Source organism: Charadrius vociferus, unplaced genomic scaffold (genome assembly GCF_000708025.1).
Source record: "Charadrius vociferus isolate BGI_N301 unplaced genomic scaffold, ASM70802v2 scaffold332, whole genome shotgun sequence".
Taxonomy (NCBI): Eukaryota; Metazoa; Chordata; class Aves; order Charadriiformes; family Charadriidae; genus Charadrius; species Charadrius vociferus.
The window spans coordinates 3,778,534-3,805,146 of record NW_009647418.1 but is presented as its reverse complement, the minus strand read 5'-3'; the positions used below and the strand labels follow the sequence as shown (position 1 = coordinate 3,805,146).

At 40.5% G+C, this 26,613-nt stretch overlaps 1 protein-coding gene across 1 annotated transcript; it reads right to left on the bottom strand.

Moving 5' to 3' along the window:
• Positions 1-385: 385 nt before the first annotated feature.
• Positions 386-26,605, bottom strand: PTPN11 (protein tyrosine phosphatase, non-receptor type 11). Its single transcript, XM_009880367.1, has 16 exons — positions 26,566-26,605; positions 22,327-22,498; positions 21,033-21,227; positions 19,671-19,863; positions 18,311-18,427; positions 17,691-17,804; positions 12,642-12,738; positions 11,952-12,031; positions 11,680-11,838; positions 8,347-8,478; positions 7,301-7,455; positions 6,547-6,614; positions 5,746-5,897; positions 2,027-2,139; positions 1,701-1,802; positions 386-682 (listed from the first exon to the last, which is right to left on the bottom strand). Exons 1-15 carry the CDS (start codon positions 26,603-26,605, stop codon positions 1,733-1,735), a joined length of 1,857 nt encoding a protein of 618 aa, XP_009878669.1. The 3' UTR covers positions 386-682; positions 1,701-1,732.
• Positions 26,606-26,613: the final 8 nt, after the last annotated feature.

The following is a 26,613-nucleotide window of genomic DNA, read 5'->3' as shown; positions in this document are numbered from 1 at the left end:
CATGTAACAGAAATTTTGTTTGATGTAAAGGCTACCTTGCATCATTATTCAAAAACAGCCCATCCAGCCACTCAGCTAAGTCGTACTCAAAGCCATCAGTTATCACAAAAAGCACCTTCATATCAATAACCGCTCACCCCTATGAAACTCAGCCTGAGCTTGAAATGTATTAGGACTAATTTTATCATGTAGGTGATTCTATTCACGCTGGTGATCCACTGTTTTCAAACAATCAAGTATTGTTCCCATCAGTATTTTACATTAGTGTAACGGATTTATCCACATCATTGCTCTCCCACCACCCCCATCCCCCCCCCAAAAAAGAAATAAAATCCCACAACTGCTCAAACAAGGAAAAAACCCAACTAATAGCCATACTGTGAAACAAAAATACTATTTAAAAAACAAATGGATGACAGTCCAATAGGTTGCTGGATTCAAAACTGACTCCACAAAGTAGTTGCCTACCTTGTAGAAACGATTTCCTTTTATTTGGAAAATGAGCAATTGTAAATCAGGTATTGGAGAAGAGAGATATAAACAATCTGTAGATGGTCTTAAGTTTTGCCTACTGTTGAAGGATTAAAACCGTAAATAAAAAGGTACCAAGCCCTCAGAGTCCACCGTTCATGTGAAGCTTCTTCCGCCTCTTTCTTGACCTTTTTAAAAACCATATTCATTTCTGGGAAAGGAAGGGAGAAAAAAAAAATACTTAGGGAAAAAAAACAGCAGTTATTTCTTATGCTGACATTATACATAAGTGTCCAATTTTGACTCAAGAAAGCCTTAAACTCAACCAAAAATCTCAAACCTCGCTTATAAACTGCACAGTACTTTGGCAGTAGAAGATGAGACTGTGTACAGACTTGGAGAAGATCCCTGGGCTAAATGGATGAAACACACAGTCACTAAACGGAAAAGGGCAAACAGGATTCCTGAGGTCTTTGAAAACACAGGGGGAAAGGCGACAAAAGGCTTTAGATTAGAATCCAAAAGAAGTTAATGAACTTAAATTCAAAGCCCATTCACCAAAGTATCAGACACTGGTTATTAGCTAATAACCAATTATACATATTTTATTTTTTTTCCCCATTGTCTGATTGCAAGAACCAAATTATAACAGATATTTAAAACTTAACAAAGAATCTATATTTCTCTCCCAGCAAAAGCAAGGATTGAATTTTTACTAGTACGACAATAATACTACGCCAACCGCTCAGAGCACACAGGCACAACGCTAACATTGCTCATCGCATCTTTTAGGAGGCTGAGCATGAGATTAAGTGTTCTTTGAATCTCGTTATACAGACACAAATCCTTAACGTTGACCAGGATCAAAGATCACTTAGAAAAGACACAGAAGGTTCAGACCGCAGTTGCTACTCATCTTTTGCTAGCATGCAGAATTTCAGAATCCTGAGTAAGAGACTTCCAACTTATGTCACTGGTGAGTCAGGGCATGAAACAAAGGCCAAACCACCAGGCTGATGTTCCACATTGTTTTGAAAGGGTAGACATAGACACAACTCAATCAAAATTAGCGTCTGGAATTTAAATGCCCTAAGGAGGCTGGATTACATGCATTTCAGGCATTAGAAAGTCCTTCCTACAGCTCTTCTCATGGTTCAGGTTTGTGTACGTTTTCTCCTAACCCCACAACACCAGACTGGATACGCACACTCGCTCCTGAACATACAAACCTGCCTTTGCATGGAAGTCTCTGTACATCTTCTCATCTGAAACTTTTCTGCTGTTGCATCAGCCCCACGTTTTCATATACTCTAGCGCTATCTTCTCTCATTCTGAAATGAAACAAATAGTTACAGTCCAGAGAATCTAGTTTGAGAAAACCGCGTTTGTACACACCAATGTAATTCGGTGACAGTTTATTTTGCTCAATTTAGTTTAAGAGCAAAGCATACGGCAACAGTCTAGGGCAGATTCTGTGATAACTCATTCTCATTTGAAGTCCCGGAAGATTAGTTAGTACAGTTAAAAACTTACACACTAACAGAAGCAAACTTACTCTGGACACGTTGGGGTTGGGGTACAGGGTGGAAGAGGGCTCTGATCGCCACTTGTCTGGTCCGATAAAGAATATTTAATGTTTGTGTATTCGTGACCTTTTCTCTTACTCTTCTGTGAAGCAAAACACAACAAAAAGCCGGGTTTTGAATTACTAATAGAAAACAATCAATGAAGTAGTGCAGAAATTACACATAGAAGTAGCCATGTATGCTTTTAGAAAAAAAAGTTTGTCTATGAACAGAAGAGAGCTCAGTTCTGCAGACAGCACACACAACACGGATAGAACCTAAAGGTTGGGCTTACCTATTTGTTACAAGACCTGAAAAGCCTCACTTTTCAATACCCCTCTTTCCACCACCATCTCCAGCAGAACGTACCAACCCTATGAACCAGCACTCGTACACAATCTTCATCTTACTTGGCAGGAGAAACCACATTTCATTCTTTAATAGACGGTACCAGCTAGTGGGCTTCCCACTGACCTTACTTCCAGCTTGGAGATGTGGCCAAATGAGTAACAACGTTGTTCACAAGATCTCTAATAAAATAACATCTTAGCCCATTAGGTTTGATATAAAAAGAATCCAAGCTGTTATTTGTATTCTGCAGCATATGTTACAAGCTGCAGCCAATTTTGCTGGCGTTCATCTAAAGATACTGAAGGCTCCAGCAAGCAAAGCTACACTAGGAAAGAAAGGGGATATGGCTTTCTTCCTTTTCAAGACAAACATTCACAACACACCCATACAGAGAAACCTACATATAAATCAAAGCCTCACTTTAAAGTTTTACAGGTTACTGGGTTTGGGTTTGTTTTGATATTTGTTTTGTTTTTAAATACGCAAACGAGTACTAAATAACTGGCCTGAATCAATCTTGCAACAGAAGTTCTCAGAGCCTCTGGGGGGTTCTGGCTGCTGAGTTTCCATTAAGAAAACTCTGCACAGCGATGTAGGTTGAAGTTTTTCTGAGATGGCCTTCTGAGACTGGCTCAAAACTTGCTCAACTTGTTCTGTTATTTTACTGAACTCCTCCCCCCTCAGCCTCCTACTTACTCCTAACAAATCATTTTCAAATAGAGCACCAGTCCAGATCAATTACCTGGACAGTTCATGCCAAAAAGCAAGACTTGGACAAAACACAAAAGGTCAAACTCTGCTGCACTGTACGGTGTTATGGCTATGAGCACCTCACCTGCCAATAATAATTCCCAAGCCCAAAACTAGGGCTCGATTCCCACCTCAAACCGTGCCATGAATGGCGGTTCAAGTTACAGATGCACTGTACAGTAGAAGCAATTTAAAAAGAATCAGTCAGTTCTTCTATTACTGAAGCTGACTGAAACAGATAAAACAAGCCAAGAAGAAGTAGATACCTGGCTTCTCTTCCTTCCGCTCAGTTCACTGTAATTATCCTTTCTAATTCAGAATAACAGAAATGCGGTAAGAACTACTTGTTTCCTAAATGTAAGACAATACATACATTTCCACAGGAGAAAAAAACAAAGCAAAACTAAAACAAATTAACTTTGCTTTTCCTCTACACTTGTAAGGAGACAGGCAATATTTTACACAACACCTAACTCTATGAAAACTTGAGGCTTTCAGCATTGCAATGCAGGAGGGAAGGCTAGCAGAGCAGGGGAACGTTTTCCTGAATACACACAAAAAGCCAGCACATCCATGTGAACGGATGCAGCTATTCGCATATCCACTCCTTGAGCCCAGCTGGATGTCACCCCTGCACCACAACAGGCTAGCTCATGCCGCTACCTAACTTCTGATCGGAAAAGAAAGCTTGTGTTTGTCCAGACTGAAAAGCAGACAGGGAGCACGATCTCATGTTGTTTCCTACAAAGGTGCCCTAATTGATTTCACCAGGTTTTTTTTCCAACTTTTGCAACTGCAATTAAAGCAAGAGTAGAGAAGAAGGTTCCAGAAGTTAAAGTTTCTCACGACACACAGCGTTCCATTCCCAAACTACCTTATTGGGGTGAAATTCAAGCATTCTGCATAGTACTGTACTACTCAGCCAATTTGATTTTTTTTCTGCTCTATCAAAACATGCTTTGGAGCATTCCCAATTCACCAGGTTTTTTTCAGGACATTAGTTGCCATAGTCACCACAAAGCTTTACTTTTGTCTATATTGTTGTATTCCTATAGCTGCCACTAGCCCTAATTATAGGTAAAGACCTCCTGAAGTAAAGCAATGCTCTATTTCCAGTTTCTTTAACTTCTACACCTGTGCCTTCTGAGCTAGTAACGGAATAGAGGATGAAACACAACTGAGCCCCATCACTACGGGAGAAATACACTGCTCCACGCAATAGCAAAATACTCCTCAAAACTCATTACAATGATCAAGAGAGAGTTACTGATCTACTTTGTAAATGGCAGCAGCAGAAAGAGACCATATTCAAAAAGCTGAGGACACAAGGCTTGCATAATTACACACACAGAGATATGCTGCAGCTCTAAGACAAAGTGAGACAACAAAGCCAGGAAAAGAAGTACACCTGAGGGATTTCTTGTTCTTCACTTTGTGTCTAATCACCATCAGAGCACACAACAGCAGTCCTGGGGAGAGGAATAAAGTCTCTCTATCCTCTCTGCTGAACAGTGCATCAACATCATGTTGGCAAATACAAAATAAGCTCTGCCACACTCCAAAGCAGCAAGAAGCCAGACAAGAGTGCCAAGCCCGAGCTGGCACACTCTATCTCTAAACAGGGATTACATCTCACAGCTGGCACTGCGCTAACTGCGCAGCTCCCCACATCTGCCTGATCAGTTCTGTGGGTTTACCTCCTGAGCAGCAAGCCAGCTGCAGAAAGATACCGAAATTCTGAAACAAAAAGATGATAATCCCAGATGACCAGAGTTAGGGCAGAGAATGAAAGCAACAGTGAGTAGAATGTCAGTTCTTTATTACAAAACAAGGTAACTTCTTGCAGAATGCGAGTGCAATGAAGTACTTAAAAGTGAGGTGAAGGTCTTGTGGTCGTCACCACATATTCCAAAACTTCTCATCTCACGACACCAAATCACTCCTTTAACTGCTTTTTGTTGGATACTATATTGCAAGATCACCACACTCATTCTTTAATCTTTCAGTCCAATATACTTACCTCTTACTAATAAACATGCACTTTAAGACTCAAAAGTTGGTATTAGAGTGACTAGATTTTGAATTTGATTATCATACTTTGGAAATACTGCTAACAAATTTGAAATCTCTTTAAAACTCAACAGAGCGCAAGGCTCTATTAATTAACAGAGCCTTATCTTTTATTCTTCTTGCATAGAAAACTAGATGATATTAAGGGAATTTGAGATCTGGGGTGCAGGGACTGGGAGGACAGGTCCCATACACACAACCATTTTCATGGAAGGTGAACCAGCACTAGCTGCAATCTTATGGAGAAGTCTCTCAGGCTGTTGATTTTCTTCCTCTGCCAGAGGCCAAACACACTGGTTTTATTTTACAGTTTTCTAATTCCACCTAATAGCACAATCTTAAGCATAACGAACTGAAATACAGGCTAATTTCTCTGAACAGGGTTAATGGGTTACAGACCCAGCCTTTTCACGAGGCATTGGTTACACAGACACAGCCGTCCCTCCAAGTCACAGGCAGCAACTGAGCAACTCCGCTCCCTCCCTGTTCAAATGATAACATGTTCCAACATAACATTTTATATGTAGGACAAATATACCTGCTCCTCTTCAATTCTGCGCTGTAGCGTTTCAATGTAGTGCTGTACTGCCATGTAAATAAATCTGTACTGTGCTTCTGTCTGAACCATTCCTGACCGTTGCGATCTCACCATCTGAATGGTCTTTGGAACATCAATATCACAGTCCACACCTGGGAAGAATCATCACAATGTTAAGAAGAATAAAATAAACTTTGTCTTTGGAGGAGAGGTTGGTCTCCTCTTCCAGCAGGAGTCAGCACTGCTGAATGATCTTGCAATGATTGCTAACATTTAACAGAGGACTCGTGCTTGACTACTAATACACCGATCTGTAGAAGTGTAGCATAATGCGGAAAGCTGCCCGGGGCAAGAAAACTGCAACACTTCACACTGTCCCAAGACAACGTTAAATGCAACCTAGCTCAACACACATGTCAATTTAGTGTTTATGGCAGTTTATACATAAATACAACACCCTTCTCCGAAAACAAGTTACTCAAATTCAGCGTGCATGGGTACTTTCACAGCCACACACTCATGAATGATTTTAAAAGAAAAATAAATGATAAAGATAATAAGAAAAAGATTATCAGACTCCTGGCTAATCCTCAGCTGAAAGTTTTCACTATGCTGAACTGGAGCAGCGTTTCAGCACTTTGACTCCAGCTAAGTCAAGAAGAATGAGCAAGTCCCTTCAATGCAAACACACGCCTACTTTGCAGCATCACTAGAATCCCTCTATTCTACGAACACTCCTGTTGTTTTACTGTGATGCATCTGTCAATGTCCCACAGGAAAATAAAAGTGGGGGGAACCTACCTTTTTCTCTGATTATGTCAATAAGAATATCAATCACAATGAAAGTTCCTGTTCGCCCAATCCCAGCACTGTAAAGAGAGAAGGGAAAAAAAGAGTTAATTGTTTTGTTCTTTCTGAACAGACACCAAAACACTAGTCCGAGTAAGAGTCTAACATTAAGAGACACTAGACTTCCAAATTATAGCCAGAGTCAAACCAAGCCACACAGCCAAAAGTAACTAGAGACCTAATCAACACAACATGGAAGAGACAGAGGTTAAAACAGCACTTCTGTACGTCAGCATTTATTAACATCCTTGCATCAGAAAATAAAAATTACAAGGTCAGATCTAATGTTTCCGTGCCTTATAAAAAGTATCTCATTCCTAAGCCAAGACTGAGGAGAGAGCACTCACAGGGCTCTGTGGGATGGGAGACGAGACTTCCCATGATCCTGCACCTGAAATGTATCGAGCCAAGACTGGCACCACCTTCTTATACAACACCAGAAATTCTTACTCATACAGACACGCATACTCTGAAAGACAGCCTGCTTAGAAGGCAACCATTTGACACCTATCTAGAACATAGAATTTTGCAAAACAGAAAACACAAACACCTTGACAGACGGAAAGTCTGAGTAGCTCTAGTGGAAAGTTGTCGTCTTTTAAAGTTTTCAGCTCCTCCCACAGAAAAAAAAAGAAAAAGAAAGAGGGATCCAACAGAACTCCACAGGCCTAGGAAGTCGTAGGAGAGGTACAGTACACCACCATACCTGCAGTGGACCACGACTGGTCCCGCATCAGAAATGCTCTCCTGCTTATGGTGCACCTCCTCTAGAAAGTCGAGTACACCACCAGGGTCACTTGGGACTCCATGATCAGGCCAAGTTCTGAAGTGATACTGCCAGACTGTTCTCTCTGTGTTCCCCTGGAAGGAAGATGCCAACAGGTGAAAACAAAATCCTTCAGATCAAAATCCAGCTAAAAGCATTTATGTTCCAAAGTTGAGGCGCATCAGGAGGTGGCATATCCAACCTGCTACTCGGTACCCACGGCACCACAACTCTCAACGGAGGGAAGAAGCCAGAGCTCTTCCTGGCCTGACAAGTCAATCACACCACCTGCTTCCTCAGCTCCCTCCTTCTCAGGCAGTTGTTTCCAACATTTCCGTCTTCACCTTTAGAAGCCACGGCAAAGTTCTGTCTGAGGGTGACCAACAGCGAGGGACCTTCCGCTGTCATACTCATCATTCCTACCTAGTGGCACTTACCTTACACACTTCTTCCCACTCAGTTCCATCCCATGGACGTACCAACCTAATCCATCCTGCTTATTTGCTTCTTACACAATTCTTTTTGCACCCTGATCCAAATTGCCCCTTAAGAAGGAAGTGCTATTTCGACACTGGTTCACTATTTCCTTCCTCATCTTTTTTATTGCTTCCCTTAAGTGTTCTTTCTACATCCTGGACCCACACAACACCATTCTTCTAGTGCACTCATCTCCGTGAAAAGGAGCAAATGCCTAGCTAGACTTAAGTGCGATTACTTAAAAGCATCATCCCTCTTTCCAAATTTCCTCAAAGCTCTGCAGCCATGCATCTTCTGCCAAAAAAGTGCTTAGGTATAAGAACCTTCAATTATTCCAAGGACAAAGAGAAAGATGTATGGAACTAAACCTGGAGCTTCAAAGAAAGAGACAGGGCTCAATTTATTAATCTCTTAGTGCTTTTATTGATTCCAAAGAAACAGTCTATTTCTGCATTTTTTTGTGTGATCTGCAACCTAAATTAAAAGGACAGAGTTACTACCATACTTACTTGCCCAACTTTAGAAAGCTTAAGTTCTCTTAGTGTGTAATCGTGTGCTGCACTCTCTTTAACATTCCTAACACGCATAACACCATACTCCTTTAGGGAATATTCATCAGGCCAGTACTTGACGCACTTACTCTGCAAGATTAAAAAAAAAGGAGCAATCAGCAAGAAGGCTGGTTCGTAAACTAGTTAACAAATCTATTTCTGAAGCTTTCATTTCTGAATACATAGAAGATGATTACTAGCGCTAACTGCACAGCTAGCTGACAAGGTAAAGGGGTAAAGTACATTTTAGGGGGAAGTTTCTCTTCCCCATGAGAAATGCCAGATGATTTCAGACAAACAGGTACAGGCAATCTCTCCTTTTAGCAGCTTTCATGATCATCTTAGTACCTGCTTTGTCTCAACAGTTTCAAAACCCAGAGATTAAAATACTGTTACTTGTATCTCCACCCAACCACGGGTTTCAAAATACTACAAATTTCCAGTGGAATGCTGCAGCCTTACAGGCTATTCTACAGTCAAAACCCAACAGCCTGCAAAATAAACACAAGTCAAAGGTATAAGCCATTTTTAGCAGAAATGAAACTCAGATGCTTGCTTTTTCATCACTTAGAGCAGAAAGGGCTAACATAGCTCTCTAACTCAATCACCAAAGGAACAAAGACTTGTTCCCTGTGCCAGGGGACTGAAGCCCTCTGAGTCTGTAGGTTTTGAAATGTAGAGCTTTTGGTGTGCTGCTTCTCTCTCAAGATTCTCTTTGGCCAGGGATATATTCCAGCCACTGAAGAATGGTTTCACCTATTACTACTTTCATTTGGTTCTTGTAAAATCCCAGGACAGAGTGAATGCTGTTAGCCTGTGAGCGTAACACAAGTACCTGCAGTAACAAACGAGAAATTATAGGGGGTATACAGATGCAGCTTCCAGCAACAGCAAATGCCGCCAAACACCAAGTACTACAGAGAAACATTTCCTATTTGCAGTTACTACCGCATATTTATGAGAAAACAAGGCAACAAGAAAGTTCCTTCTGCCAACACAAGATATAGTAAGAGATGGTGGAACACATGCTTTCCAGCCTACTTAGGCAACAAGATGCTTTTCTGTTACTTTTGCCCTTCTTTCCCCACCACCTCCAAAAAGGTACGAGCTGAAGAAAAGACGTTGGTCTTGGCATATATCAACATAACTTGACGTTTCAATACAGAACTCGGAACACAAGAACAGTTGGCATAGTAAGTCTCAACAGTAACACACAATGTTAAAACCAGCTTTAGTCTGATAGAGGGGGTGCATGTATTCTCAGCTCAACGGACTGCCTCCAAAACACCACTATTTTAATTTGTAAGTATTTGCTGCTTCTATATTACGTTCTAAAGCATATTCAGAACGCTGTGCAGATCTGAGACGTTTCATAGTTCCTCACTTCCTTAGGCAACGTGCTCTTGAAGTCATCTCTGATGTAGAGGTTTCTCTCCTTCCTGCACAGCTGAATGTATCTTGGCCTGAGATAAAAAGCTTTTCTTTTATATCAGGACTGTTGTTTGAAATTCTCAAAGAAGTGAAACAGGCAGCAAAAAGAAAGAAAAAAAAAAGCAATGCATGCAGCACTGATTAAGTAATAAGACATTAAAATGTTTTATACAGCCAGAGCACAGAAAACAGGCTTAGCAAAATTTGGGAAGAATCATGGAGAAACTGCAGAGGAGCACAGGCCATTCTGCAGGTTATAAAAAAAAAAAATTAAAAAAATAATGTATGCAAGTCAACTCTTCCAGAGCAACCCTGTAACTTATTTCTATTCTTCCAAGAGAAAGATCGAAGAGGAAGGTCACTGGGAAGGAGTAGCACCTCCCTCCTTCAGTGCATTCTCGGGAAGGAAACACAAATCGTGCCCCTTTATAACAGTGATGGATGGGCAGAAGTTCACAAAGCCTAAAAAAATCCCAAGACAGAATCTAACAGTTTGTAGAAACAGCACCAATGGCAGCTTTGATACCTAGATTAGGGAAATTTAAGCCCATAAAATCTACCGCTATTTGTCTTCAGTACATATACACAAAGCCTCTTTTTTTTTGTGGCAGTGGTAAGGAACCCCTGCAATTATCAGTCACCCATAGAAAAACATTAGCTATACTTCCGATTCAGGTTTTTTTGAAAGTGACACTCATCTAATAAGCTAACAACTTTCCATTCAGAAACAGATCATTGGATTATTGGAAAAGGTAGACAATGCTACGTGGAAAAAGCAGAGAAACTTAAAAAAAAAAAAAAGAGAACAGAAACTGTTTACCAAACAGAAAAAAGATGAGAAGCAACATATTCCAAAGATAAAACTATACTGTACACAGGAAGCAGTATGTGACTGTTGACAGAATATCAGTATTCAACTATTTCCTATTCCTGTTTCCTGCCATATGTCATTAGAACCCAGAAACAAAGTAAGAGCCTCAGATTTGCCAGAAGACACTGAATAAGACAAGATCTCCGCACTTAAAAGGTAAAATGGAGGTTCTTGGGATACAGCATTGCAGGAAAATTTCCTCCTTCAGAGCATTAAATACTGCCAGAGCAGCTCACAAGGGGCTCGCAGATTCCTGAGGCTGAACAGGCAGCTGTGCTCACGCAGAACAGGGCAAAGGCCCTGACTTCAGGAATAGAAGTGCTAAATCACACCTGGTTGAGCGATTCCTAACCAGGTACAGTTTCAGTTGTAATCACCAGCTCAGCACATAATGAGAATGTTATCAAATTCAAGCACAGAAAGTAACGCCAGAAGAGAGAACAGCGTTCTAGTAGAGTCTAGTAAACGTGACTTCAATGAGGTGAGTCTGGGGCAATAACTTTCACATTATATTGTAGTTTTTAGGTAAGAAGCAGTATCACCGAAATTCATTCTGACAGAAATAAAGTCCCACGATTCTGATTTTCTAGTAAAGTCTACACAAGCTTAGAAAGCTGAAATAAATGGCAATATTTTTATTACAGGAACAGGGAGTTCACCCCTTCAAGTACACAGAATGCCTGTTTGGCTACATCTTGCATTCCAGTGCCACATTCCCTGTATAATTTTAAAATACATAGATTCACACACAGTAGCTAAAATTTAATCAGTCAACCCTTAAAAAAGGAGGGTACTCTCCTCTCATATCATGAGACCTCCAACTCTCACAGGCACCAATAAAAAAGGACACTCAGCACCTTCCATGTCTCCAAAGACAGTGGTGGCACACCAGATTTCAGCATATAAATCAATATAACCAAATCAGTTTAGTCCTTACTTGCATTCAAATGTCATGACCTTTCCTAAGGGCAGTTTGAGTCTGTTTTTACCTTTCCTCTTTCAACTTCTTTTGTTGTCATAACAATAACTCGAGAATTCTCCTGGAACACCATCCTCCAAAAATCATTCACTGTATTCTGTAGGCACCCTTGAGTAGCAATGTAGCTTTTTTTTGGCTTTGAGTTGTTGCACTTGGTTTCAAACTCAGGCTAGAGAAAAAACAATTTAACAAATGGTGACAAATGTTAACAAGACTAAGCTGGATTTAGCGGGTAGACATGGGCTGTGCCAACAGGACTCCTGCAGGTAGGAGTTTACTTACCATAATAATATTTGCATTGATATAGTCTGAAACGGGTTCATTTGGATCACCATCATGTAGAACAACTCTGGTATGATCAACTGGAAGAATATATATGCATATTAAGCGCTTGCATCCCACACAGTTGTGAACACGCAGCTATTTTTAAGTATCCCCCAGACAGGTACATTTCTTACTGCTACCAGAAGCTATGAAGTTATCAAACTCAGTAAATTAGTTGCTAGAATATTCAACCTTTCCTCTTTTGCCATTTCGTAAGACCAGCAGCCAACTCATAGCAAGCTAGATCGAAGCAAGTGCTCGTGCCCCCTAGTAACTCATAAGTCCATGGACAGTCACGCATTAAGTCAAGGCAAATGGCTGCTGGATTCGCACCATGCAGCTATTAATCCTCTTAAATTTAAGCATTCCACTTTGCTGAATAACAGTTTAGGGATGTGATGCTTTAAAGTGAAAGCTGAAGATACAAAACAATATTTGGTAATCAAAGTATTGGTATCTACAAAGTGCCAATGCTTGAACACAAATTGGAAATTGCGTGGGCTAATACTGACAACATAAGAGGGGAAATTATCACTGAGGAGGAGAAAAAGCACAGTGGTGCTTAATTAACCCTGTATTTACGAGCTAAGAAAATAACGCATATAAAAGTAGCAGGCTTATGTTACAATGAAAGAAATCAATACTTACAGGGTAAAATGTTTTTGTATCTATTTTTGTTTTTGTTTTCTTGACGCTGACCTTCTTTACGACTATAGAGAAGTTTGCATTCTTGCTGCTGTAAAGTCTAAATGAAAACAGCACAAATAAAGTTTAAATTGTAACAGCACAGATAAAGTATGGACTGTTTCACCATCATTATAGCGATCCTTTCTCACAAAAATGGTGATACTTGATTATAATGCCAGACAGTCAGAGAAAGAGAGAGAGGTACTGGGTATCTCCGTTCAGACTTAGTACAGCATTGCTTCCGAGGTATGTAAGAAACACGGGAGCGCGAGTGACAAGGCAAGCTATTTTCCTCCTGATAATTATAAACACCTATGAATTCAAAGCTTCTTTAAACCACAAATATAACCAGCAAGTCCTCATGATACTGTTCTGAGCAAGCAGACGCAAGTTGGTCTCTTAAAGCTTTTAGCTGTAAAACACTGTGCAAGGAAACCGTAAATGGTTACAAAGGAGACCACAACGAAATTTTATCTTTGGAAATCCGGTCATCTTGAAAGGCACGCTAAATAAACCAAACCACACAAGCAGCATTCTACGGAGCAGGTGCAAATAAACATATTTATCACTAGGTTTTTCTCACCAAGCATAAAAGTTAGGAAGGAGTACTATCACATTTCTCCTTTTTGCTGAATCAGGCAGGCAAGGAGTTAAAAAAAAATTCCACTGAACTGGCATTAACTTTAGTACCCATACAGATTAGTAACTAACGCATCCAAAACGTTGCCAACCTGCGAAGGAGTAAGGCACTTCATGAACCACCACATCTCTGCATAAGCTGTCCTGGATTCCTCCAGGCCTTACCGGCTTTCTTCTACTCCTTCAGCTACAGCAAGGCTGTACTAACGGTGCTGAAAGGCCCCCAAAACAAGTCCCCGGGACTACGAAGGCTGTGTTATGGCAACACCACAAGAGCAGATCCTTGCAAGCTGCTGCCGGACCAACTCTAGACAGGCAAAGAGGAGGAAGGAGCGCCGAGAAAACCCAACAAAGCACATCAACACAAGCAACTGTATTTAAGTATCAAGCACAGTGAAAAGCCCTTCAGCAGTTAGAAGCAGAGTATTAGGAAGATATTCTTGTCTATTCCCCCAAACAAACGTCCACACGGGAATGCTACAGTATTTTCAAAGGTATGGATGACACAGGGAAAGTGCCAATGTACAATCCACCACCACAGTCACATAACAGTTTTTAAGTGCTCCAATTATTCTCTCCTACCAACACAAGGCCATTTCACTAAACCAGTACAAAATTTTGCGCAAAATTTCTCATACTACCCTGCTGGGGCAGGAGGGGGGGCTAGAAACAGTGTTATCCGTAAATCATTCCAGTGCAGAAACAATGAATCTGCATGAGGATTTCTCCTGTTGGCAAGGAGCTAATTTCTCGGTTCCTGGTTCACAGTTAATACAGCAGGGACAACACCAATTCCATGCTGCACAGCCATGCTGCTTAGTAGCAAGTCTCCCTACTTGCAATGAAGCTGGACGGACCATAATCTCAATGTCTTTGTTCCAAGTTTTAATCCCAAAAGCACTACTGGCCTGACTAAAAGGAACACTCGGGCTTCGGAAGCTGCTCCCCTTGTTATTACCACCCTTAACACTCTGCACAGATTGCTTTTACTTTGAAGCTTGGGCATGTCAGGCACGTTTGCTCACTTCTATTTCAGTCTCCGTTATCGTTACTGCCTCACTTAGTGACCTTGGACAATTAGGCTCATCCTAAAGACAGGGAAAAACCAAAGAACAAAAGCAATGCAAAAAAGCAATACAAAAGCTGTGAGGTTTCACGCTTATGAAGCAAAGTCAGAAAACACATCCCCATAAAGCACTGCTTGCTACCACTAGCGATGGGTGAAACAGCACCTTGCAGTAAGCTCACCTCCTGCCACACTGCAAGAGTCTTTCCAGTGCCATTATCACTCAGCACCTTCATAGAATATTAACACTTTTGAGTCTCAGCCAAGTGAAACACCAAGCAAAAGAACCAAAAGCTAAACTTTGCTAGCAGGTTAAATAAAAATGGAAACAATTAAGTTTGAGGAAACCGTGGCTTCAAACACATCTTCCCTTCATACAGTTAATTAGTATTGGTTTGAGCATCCCTGAGGAGAGATCCATGAGCAGCAGCGACTTCTAACAGGCCCATTAAGAGATGTAGACAATGCAACAATAAATCTGAAACACAGTCCTCAATTTCACTACAACATCCAAGCGTTAAGCTCACCAAACAGCCATTTGTCAGAAGCAAAAACATTACGACTGTCAACATTTCTGTCTGGTGGTTCACGGGACAAGAGGTACGTTCTTAAATATGCCTGAAGACAAGTAATTTATAACTACCATCTGGACTGCCAAATCATAAACAGCACAGGCAGAGATCCATGGACAACGGGGAGTTTGCTGCCCTGCCTCCTGCCACCAAGGTTGACAGCTAGAGCTTACCTGAGGTGAATGAAAAAGCAGGACACTAAAACTGCGATGAGACTGCTTCGTTTCCAAAAATACAGTGGGAAAAAAAAATAAGATTTAGTGCTGACCTCACTAACGGCAGTGAAGGGGAAAGAGAAGTGGAGTGCCTCACAGGTAAAATCTTTCATTTCTTACGTTTACTTTTTCTATAAGACTTGTGGCTTGCTAGCAAATACCCTTCTTCAGGAAAGTCACACGCCAGGAAAACACCTTGCTGCAAAGGAGCAACTGGTAAATCCATTACTAGACAAATTTATTCAACAAAGAGCAAAGGTCAGAAAGTAAGTCATCAGTGTCAAGTAACAGTTTGGTCATACTTTGACAAATCAACAATCCATTCCTAAAAGCACCACACGAGAGTGCTTCCCTCAAGGAAAAATAAAAAACAACCATTAATTCACACAGCTTTTAGTAAGTCAGCACCAATGACAAGAAGGGCAAGCCAACAGGGCACATTTTTGCCTTTTTATGCCCTCTGAATAAGAGTAGGGTATGCTTATGAGCCTCCAAGGAAGCCAACAGACACCCTTTGCTTGGCTAATGCACAAATGTATGTTCAGGCTAAACCATGCTGATCACAGGCACAATCTACATGACTGTATCGTGATATGATAAAGCACATCAGTAAACCGCTTTTTACAAAGACTGATAATTCCCACATGCAAGTTTTAGCCAATAGAGCAGGTGGGGCTAATCTTCCTGACCCTTCAGGCCCCATATCAAAGTTCACATGTTGAACACTACAAAAGAAGGAATTCAAAGGTTGAAGCCGGTTCACCTGCAGGCAGGGTTCACAAGCAAGAGATGAGAACTGCTCCCCAGGGAATCCACCACTCTCCCATCAGGGTAAAACAGAGTTCCAGGTCCTCAGCAACGGCCAGAGCAGCCTCTGCTGGCTCGCTTCCCCCTCCAGGTGGGAGTCTGACCATTCAGCAGTCCTGGGACAAGGACTGCACCCTGTATACTGGGCACAGCAGAGAAAGCTTAATCCTCATTTTATGATTTCCCACTGTCATGACCTCACCTTCTTGTATTCCATCAATTTTTGTAGTGAAACACGGTCTCTTTGGTAAACGTCTTTTGCATTTCATGGATTTATTTTTCTCCTCCTGACAATAATCTCAGAGCAGACTGGACAGTACATTCAGCTAGTTAATATGTCTGAACAAAAAGAAGAGTTTCTTCAAGAACGGTTGCTTTGCAAATCCGTCACTATTCAAGAAGTTTCTCAAAATAGCATTCACACCCAAAACCAGCCTCCGTCAAAAGATCAGGACTTTCCAGTTTCCTGTTGCCATCTGCTGGTGGAGTTCCAGACTCCACTGTGGTTTTCTTATGTGCGTGCGGTCCATTATATTTAAGATGCTTCTAAAGCTTTTGGCTAAAACCATCACCTGCATGCAGCTGTGAAGTGACTCCAGCTGTCAGAGAAGGGTTAGGACCCAGGCTCGCCTCATGTAGTTTGGAATGTGTTAGTTAATGCTCATATTAATTTGCTCTGCTTGAAAAATTAACTGTTACAGCTGTATTTTCTTTCAAACATAAGTAGCCCCCTGAAATCATTAACGCTTCAAAGAAGGGGAGAGCTGGGCCAGCACAGCTCTGTTACACACACAAGAGGTGTGCAGATAAGAAAGCAGGAAAGGCAATGCTACTTTCTGGGAGGAAAATGGAATTTTGGCTGAAGGCAGAAATGAAACACCCAAACAAAACAAAAATACATCTCCAGGAGTCCAAGGAATACATATAATCAATGTTGCTTCATCTCAGAGCATGCTACCGCTACTACTTCACAATAGTTTTAAGATCCCCTAAAACAGCTATCAAAAACCCACAAACTCAAGGGCAAGAGCATACATTGACTGAGAGATCACACTGAAGTTTCCTTAAAGCAATGGCACCCAACCTCCCAACCACAGCAGAGCGCAAGCCGAAACATCCTCTGCACTGACACACGCAACAGAACGCACGGTGCAACCCCCTTCATACACACAATACATCTGACATACTCCACCTGCACCAGATACCGCTACTGTACTGTACTCGGGTCACCAAGAGTAACAGGCTAGGAATTAGTCCTTTGCCTCCAGAAACGTTAATCCAGCCTACAGACCTCCTCCTGTCCACAGGAAGAAAAAGAACACCAGAATGAACCTGATTAATTGTCCTGGTGGGTCAGATTCGATGATACTGTCCTGGTAGGCCAGATACAGGTGTACATAAGCCTCCCTCGTGATGGGAAGGATATTCAGGAGGGATTGTGCTAGGTACCGAATGAATTAGCATCGGAGAACATAATTAGCTCTCAGAATCAGGAATAAAGGCAAATATTTCAATCATTTTACTAGCAGACACAAGAATGGAACTGGTAAACTTTTAACCCATGTTGTACCTGACGCAGAAGACTGGAGCAAGAACAGGGATCTGAAGGGATGGGGGGGGAGACAAGAAACCATGAGGAAGGCAGTAACAAACCTAACTTTTTAGCAGTGTGGAGATTTAATACTGTAACACTTGGAATGTAATGAAGTACCTCAAATTCTTCCCAGAAGCCCTGCTTGACTTTATCTGTAGTCTCTGCTAGCTTGCTTAGCTCTCGCACTCTGCTTTCAATCTCTGCAGCATTAATACGGGTAGTATTCAGAGGCTAAGAAAGATACAAATATTAAACACAGGTATAACAAATGACAACTGTGAGCAGTTAACACACAAATCCCCTACACTAAGTACATTTCATATAGGAAATTCTAGGATCAAGGCACCTATTTGGACTTCAAAACTTTACAGTTCAAACAACGAAGGGCAGTGAGGGTAGAGAGGAAGGGGGCAGGGAACTATTGCTTTTAGATAAAGTCTCATGGTTGTTCTTCTGTACATTAAGTGGTCCCATTTCTGGACTTGTCCTACAATCCCTATGGACCACGATGAAACCAAGAGAACGCTCTGCATGCATCAGAGACACAAGAGTGTATCCTTCACAGGCATGTCAAAAATTGTTCCCATTTAAATGGCTGACATTGTCATCTACTTTCATTCTTCATTTTTGCATTAAGAAATTAAAAAAAATAAAATGTCTCGGAACACATGGAAATGTGTGCTCTTGAACAATATATGCTGAAGGTAACAAATATTTGCAGCATCTTCTCCACTCACCTGCTTGAGTTGCAATACTGTGCCCAAAGTTTCTACCATAGGGTTCTTCTTGTAATGTTCCACTAGATCTGTCAGAGAGTCAAATTTCTCCCCTCCACCAACATCGTATTTTAGATCCTTGAAAGACAGACAGATGATCATCAAAATAAATGCACTTCAAACGATGACGTCTACTCTAATATCATCTTTAGGCTACACAACATATGAGAAATTCTCTTTGAAACCATATGTAGAAGAATCTAGTAAATCCTTCTGCTAAGGGATGGTAGAACCTTAATAAAAAGAAAGACACACACACACTATGGAGGACATTACCCTTTTTGTCATGAAAAGCCTTTTATCTGCCTTTTCAGGAGAGCTGATTCCTTCTGAACTGAGGTTCAGTCAGCTCAATCAGGCTACCTGAGCTACATGATTAGAATCCAGGAAAGCCAAAAAAAAATAAATATATCTAAAGCCTTGGAAATAAATTCAAATTCCTAAACAAGTATCACTGGGTCCTGACACGCTGGTATTGACTGCCACCATCCCTCTTTTAAGGAAGCAATGTTAAGTTCTTTTCCTCAATGTCATAAATGTTACTAGTAGATAACCGCAAAGCAAAGAGGTTTTCTCAAAAAAAAGAATCTGGTAATTTTGCTTTTACAGTCTTGGTAGGGCATTTCTATCTCCAAAGTATTTCTGTTACTGCATTTTAGTTGATTTTAAACAATTAAGATGTTGCACCATCTTTTAGGATAACAGAAGAAATTTTTTTTTAATAGCAACACATGGCATATATGAAAATATAAAAATACTATAATTTAATAATACTTCGGTGAAGAACTACCTTATATTAAATTCAACCTTTAGATTTAAAACTGTTCCCCAGATTCAATACTCAAATTTTTCACAGAAGGTTGACAATTTATCAGGTGCAACTTTATAAACTGACAGGAGAAACAGATATACTCAGATGGATCTCTATGTGTCCAATTAGTCATATTTTTATATAATTTATCCAGGAGACTGCAACTCACTTAAGAAGATTCATGAACATGAAAGGCTCCGTCAGCAGAGGATTTGAGACAGACTACTGATGCAATCAAAAGCAAATCTATTAGAAGGTACTTGACAGCATAGTATAGCATGACACGATTCAGTCAGGCAAGCAGTCAAAAAAAATAAAACACTAATAGAATTTTGATGCTATCAAATTAGTCAATTCGATCAAACAGATGATAGATAGCACATACAGTACCACAGGGAAAGGGGAAATGTAGTCAGCTCTCTGTAGCGAAGGGGAAGATGGCCCTTCTGTTAGAATAAACCCACTGCCCATGGAAGTAGCCCTGTTAAAGAAGCTCGTGCTTCGTCATACCTGGCAGTGAATCATGACATGTGTCACTTTAGATTTCCCATCATTACTCTCTCCTTTATCATCTCCTGTCCGGACAGAAAGAACAAAGTCCCCAGGGTGGCTTTGACTCTCACGCACAAGAAAGCTTCCATGTTTTCCTTTTTCTGTTAATAGTTTTTCAGCTTCTCTTCCAGAGAGATGCCCGTGAAACCACCTTTAAATAAAGTAAGATATAGAGAGGTACCCTACTGGTCATTCCAGCCATGGCTGAATCCACTTGTTCTAAGTATTTATAATAAAGTAAAACACTTATGCACACTGACCAACAGTGTCCAGGCCCACAGAAAGCCTCATAGTTTATAAAAAGAAAAAACAAAATAAGCCTTGAAAGCGTACTTGTACATACACACGAGTGATTACAGGAACACTTCAAAGGAAGCACTTCCACAAGCACCGAAATTTGCATTTCATGCAAGCCTCAAATGAAGCTTTGATTTGGATCTTTTACAACGGTCCAAATGGATTCCCTGGTGCCCAATAAACACGAGCTTACGCTGCAACCTTTTCCTCAGTCAAGGCATTTATTCTTCTTTTATTTCCTTCATGAGGATGCACTTTCCTGCTAAACCCGTGGGAACTTAGCATCTTTGAGACCTTACCCCTCCATCACATCAGGAACGGGACAGGATAATCACATCAATCTCATTTCTTCAAGAAACATGGCCAAAAAGGCACTAATTCTTCCCACTGCTGTTAAATGCAAGCCATTCCGAGGAGTGAGAGAACTTGTTTTAATATTTTTCCTTGTTTTTTCCCTTCTGAGAATAAACAGGTATCTACTGGCCGCAGAGGTTTATTTATGACATACATATACTTCCTCAGTATACATCAAGTCTAAAGTCTCAGATTCTCCTTATTAGCCATGCTCCTAAAAACACGAGTTTGAGCAATTTGAGGATTTGCATGCCATTCACTTTCTTACACATGTGCCCACTGCTCGAAAAATCATATCAAGTTACACTCAGAAATACATTTGGGAATTCCTCGCAGTAATAACAGCTTCAGGAAGCTTTGGGAAAACTTCTATAATAAAAGATTCTCCCAGTAAAAATAAAGGGAATTATGCCCTCTTTCTCAGTACTGTATCACACCAGGAAGAATGATGAAGAAAATCAATTCTAGGGCTTAGATTGTTTTCCCTTTAATCATGTTTATTATTCTACTTTGCAAGTAATCTGACTGAAATCAGTGGGACCACTTTCAGTAAAAGAAAGTGGTCAGCCTTTCATCAAAGGGAAGCTGACTGTAGCATTAATAGGGATAAATACCCGCATGTATTAAGAAATGTGTGGACACTGAGGGTTTCACCACTATTTCTCTGACCTTTCAGATGTAGGATCAGCACAGTTCAGTGGATATTTCAACTCTATAACATCTCCATTCTTTTCCTTGAGCTGTCCGTGATGTTCCATATAATACTGGACTAACTCAGCCAACGTAGCAAACTTCTCTCCTCCATAGAGGTCATAGTAGTCTCCTGTGTTCTGGATCTTGATGTGGGTGACAGCTCCAGTTCGTCTAATATTTGAAACAAAGGAAAAACCCCGCACAAATCAGCTGATTTCCATACTTACATTTGCATCGCTTCACAACTGAAATATTGCAGAATAACTAAGATAGTGCACCTCTGAAATGTGCTTCTGCCACATTTCAGTGGCTTGCAAGAAGAAAGGAATGTCCAACAGTCAGGTCGAATAAGGAAAAAAAAACCCTCTTAATTCTTCGAGGGATCCTCAAAGCCAGTGTTAAGCTCTGAGGCCTCACGATCTCCAACAGAAGTCCCTCAGACCCCCAAGAATCGCACACACAAGCACAAAGGATGGACGGGTGAGAAGAATTCAGCACTGTCAAAACACCCACCAGAGCTTGTTTGCTCCTTTCCCTAGAATTTCACACTAACTGCTAAGATCTGTCCTTCAGTCATCAGTTGCCTTTGCCTGTTGCAAGTTATTTGCTCCCCAGTTTCTAATATTAATGAAGAACAGCTCTCTGAAAGAGTTCCCTTCTCTTCAACAGAACTTTATCTCAAAATTATCCAAGCAGCATTATTCTTATCACCAATCCCACTTTTCCTTTTTCCTTTATCTACTTCCTCTTGCCGTCCTTTCCCCATCCCTGCCACTATACACACAGTGTCAGGGGACAAGTGTTACAAAAGGCCTATTTTGGAATCTGAAATACCACCACAGTTGCCCTTAAAAAGTTGCTGACTTTTCCTGTAAGAAGAGACCCTGGATAGCATTTCCTTGCATGAGCTTGATCAGTAATTCAGATCATCTCTACTACTTTCACATGGTTATTGAATAGATTTTTAAAGGGCACAAAGTAATGCTATTATGAAACTTCTGCTTCCCCTTAACTTTTCTGTCTCTCTGCAGAACCGGAATTCACTACACTCCAACCTATAGTTTCCCCAAGTTGGGTAGAAGTATTTAAGAACCTCTTCAGGGAAAACAGGAGAAAAGGAAGAGGAAAAAAAAGCCAACAGACTAAAAAGTCATCTGTGCCTTCTTTCCTCTCTTACAAATAGTTCTTTTATAACTCTTTCGCCACAGAACAGCATCAAATGAAGACCCTTACCTATTTAGGGAGAAAGACAAAACACATTTAAACTTACCTAACAGACAGCGTAAAGTCTCCTGGGTTACTTTTGCTGGGCCGTGCCAAAAAACTGCCATCCACTCCTCTTGTTAACAGTAGGTTTTCTGCCTCCACCCCAGTAATATTTGGATGAAACCATCTATAAGAGGTTAAAAATAAAGAGTGCCAATAAATAAATAGAAGATCTTCTGGTTTTCAGAGTTAACTTACATGACAAGACTAAACAGAACAATCCAACAGCTTCAAAAACAGGAGGCACTGAATTTTGTTCCTAAATTAATAAGAATCTTTACCTTAGCAGAACGTATAAATTAATAATTTCATATTGCGTTACAATTTTATGTATTGTAAGAGAAGCTTTGTAAGTGAAAGAGCTATACCGATTCCTACTCAGACTGCTTGGATTAAAATGGTATCACAGACACACAATGCAAACAGAGACCACAAGTCATTTTCCTTACTCCAGGAAGACACGGAACGCACTGAAACTACAAGACAATCAGGAAGAACACTTAGAAATAAACCAAAACAAGTGACGCTTGACAACACTTTAAAGGTTAAAAATTTAACAAAACCTCATGCTTTGAGGCACAGGCTGACCACCAGCTGATAGGGGTCAGGAAGGAACTTGTGGACAAGCTCTTCAGTTGCCCAGTCTTCTTCCACCTTCCTCACGAGAACGTGGTGCTGACCGCTGCCAGGCACAAGAGCACCCCTCTGTCTTCCAACTACCATGGCAATTTCCCTGGTCCGAATATATCCCGCTTAAATACAAACACCAAGGAATCTCATATTGATACTCACCACCCACAAACAGCCTTCTGAATGACTAATATAGTGCCCTGCCAAAGGAGAGCTGTATATGGTCTATATCTAAGAAGCTCAGTGTCCCCACCTATGGTGTTAACTTTTGCAAGGCTTATTCTTAGCCATTCAGTTAACACATCTGCGTTTTCTCTTATCTATAATTAAGGATTTTTATTGCACTCCTGCAGTACTAAACTACATCTGCGTGTTCTGGACGAAAGGAGTTTTTACTGAGGCACAATTTTAGAAGACAAACTTAAAAAAACCCCAAACACAAATTACCACGCAGCCCAGGGACAGTGAAGCGGACACAGCAACTAAGAACGGTTTTAGCAGCTTTGTCAGACTTGTATTTGGCAACTAAACGATCTCTTTTATTTTTCAGAGTTGCCATAAATCAGACCCTACGCAGGGCACAAGTGAAAACGCACAGCCATATCTGCAGAAAGAACACAGGCTACTCCTCTTTGTACACGAGGTTCTTTGTTTCTCCAAAGTAAAGCAAAACATTACATGAAGGCAAAAGACTCTGCAACCAATCTCACTACAGATGAGTGCTGTATCTAAAAAAAAAAAAAAAAAAATTGAATAGCATTTGTGATCATTCCTGATAGAGTCAGCATTTCATGCTAAATTGCTAAAACAGCACAATATGCAAGTACATGTCTAAATTTTCGGTTATTACTTCAATTGTTGCAGCAATTCTTTCTATACTGAAAAATTCACAGTATTCCTACGAAAGCTTTATCCAGCCTATTGTCCTCAGGCACAGATTCTCATGGAAACATTCTGGAGTTTTAGAGATTCTAAAATATCCAAACCTCTAGCAAGTCATTCAAAAGGGAATTAGGATTACTTATGTACCAATTCCATTTGAGAAGTAAATGATTCTTCTTGCAAATCTTGCTTTCTTTTCCAGTCAAGGATATTCTGCTTGCACCAAGAAAATCTAGTGAATACTACCATATCTTTAACTGAAGAACAACAAAAAAATCAAATTCACGCAGCACAGATCATGAAAAAACCATATTAAAAACCACTTCCAAGTTATCACAGCAAATAGGAATGAATTAATAAATAATGCTACGTTTATCTAATGACTACTCAAAGGTCAAGACAAGTTCTGGGTTTGTGCAATCTCACAAAAGAAACTGCACAGGCATCAGTACCTGGGATGAACTGAACATTAAATAATATAGTTCAGAATATGATAGGTCTGCAGAAGCTGATAATATATTTACCACACTTCCAAAATTTTACTTCCATTAGGAGAAAACAGAAAAAGAGTGCAGCAACATTTTGAACAGTTTATAAGCTTTTTAAATACACACCGGATTCAGGAGACATCTTTGCAAGTTCTTGAATTTATATCCAAAAACGTACAAACACACAAAGGAGAAATTCTTAGAATCAGCCTTACATTATATGGTGACATTCAATAAACTTTAATTAATATAATATCAGCTGTATCTTACCCTAAACCCTAATGCATCTGGAAGTAATTGTACTGTAGTTAAAAAGATGTAAAATTACAGAAACATAATAATTTAATGAACAGAAGGGACTACAAATACCTTGTGCTTAAAAGAGAGGTTAAAAAGATGATCGATTGTCTAAAAACCCGCACATATGCATACATTCCTACTGAAGATGGCAAAAAGTAAGTGCAGCAAAAGAAAAGCTGCATCTGGGAAACGGATGGAGTTTATCACACTTTATGCAACTTTTGTTCTAATGGTGACTTGTAGTCCTGCTCTCTCATCTTTGTATTTTTGGCTTTGAGTAGGAAGATGCATTTGTCAGCCACCCCAAATAGAAAAATGGGGGTGTTAGTGATCTCTGTTAAATGGTTCCGGACCGGTGATCAAGATCACATCATTTGAAGTACTGCCATCACATGTGTGCTTTTGAACCTTGGCGGCTACATCCCTTCCAAAACTGGAGGAGAGACCAAAGGGGACTGCAGACACAGATACCGGTAACGTAAGCCCTATAGAGGACTTTCGCTTACACCTCCTTTTATAGGGATGGAATGCATTTTAGACTTTTTTTCTACTTTCCTTCTTCAACCTCTATTACGAGCAGGTGCAGAGGCTATCCCAAGCAAAGGACATCACAGCCAATAAATACAGTCAAGAAAGTAACACACGGAGACATAAACCCACACTCTAATTAAACTAGCTGTCCTCACTATGCGTGGAATACTCCTTACAGCAATTCTGATTTGGGGGCTTCAGCAGCGTACCATTCCAAGTCCCTTATTAGTTTACAGTAAGATGAAAATGTTGGCAGAAAAGTAACCAGTGAGATAGCGGGGGCCTCATTTACAAAACTAAGGGAATATCAGCTAAGCAGGAAACCTTTTGTTGAAGACTAATACATGGTAGGAAATACAGCCTTGCTACAATTCTCTTTTTTTTTTTTTTCTTTTCTTAGCATAGTCTAGAAAAGATCAGCAGGATCTGTGTCATACGCTGCCAGCATATTTCTCTCTTACCAAATTGAAGAGAGAAAAGAAAAAAAATCAATACATTTTTCCATGCCACGATTGGGCTTTTCTAATCACCTTTTCAAGAGCAGGAGAGATTAAATCAGTTCTCAGTCTCAGCTGTCACAACCACAGCAGTCAGGGAGGTGGTGACTGGTAGTTTAATTACTCCTATTTATAGGCTCATCAGTTGATATTTCTCGTCTTTTTTCACTCTCCCTCACAAGCTACAATTTAAACTTCTGAGCAGAACGAGAGGATTACTCCTGTCAACCAGGAAGTCCGCAAGTGTTTCAAAAAGGTAACTTGTACACTTGTTCTGACGTGTGGGTAGGGACATTCAGAAACCCCAACACACGCTAGAGATCATCCACACACTTCAGAAGACCCCAAATCCAAATTCAACTATAAATGGCAATGGACTGAAAACCAGCCCATCTAGTTTCACCATCTTAAGCAGAATAAGAAAGAGGACAACCCAATGTTGAAAAAGTTATACTCTAATAGATATCACTTAAAGAGATGTATCAAATTTCAGCATAGGTATGTTAGATAAGAATATAAATGCCTTTTTTCTTTTTTTATGACAGTAATTCCTTTTAAGTCTAACATTTACCTTAACCTCTCAGCCCAAAAAGGACTGCTAACACTAGACAAACACCAAAACATGTTAAGGACAGTGAGAAGCTACAAGAAACAGATTCAACTATTTATCATCGGGATTTTCCAACGCCACAAGGTTTTGAAGTAAGATTGAACGCTCCTAATAAGCTGAGGGCCCACACCACCTCAGCTGACTAACACTCGTTTTAAAGTTGGCTCCCGCTTCAGTTTCAGCAACATCACTGGTGCTGGACTACTGATAGCCACGCGACGCTCCCCGGCCTCACGTTCTGGTCCGAGAACTGAGTGTGTCCCCACACCAATTAAATCCATCTCTCGGCTCCGCTTCAAACGCACCTTCGGGCGAGGGGAGACTCGCTTCAACCACCACCACCATCTCCCCCG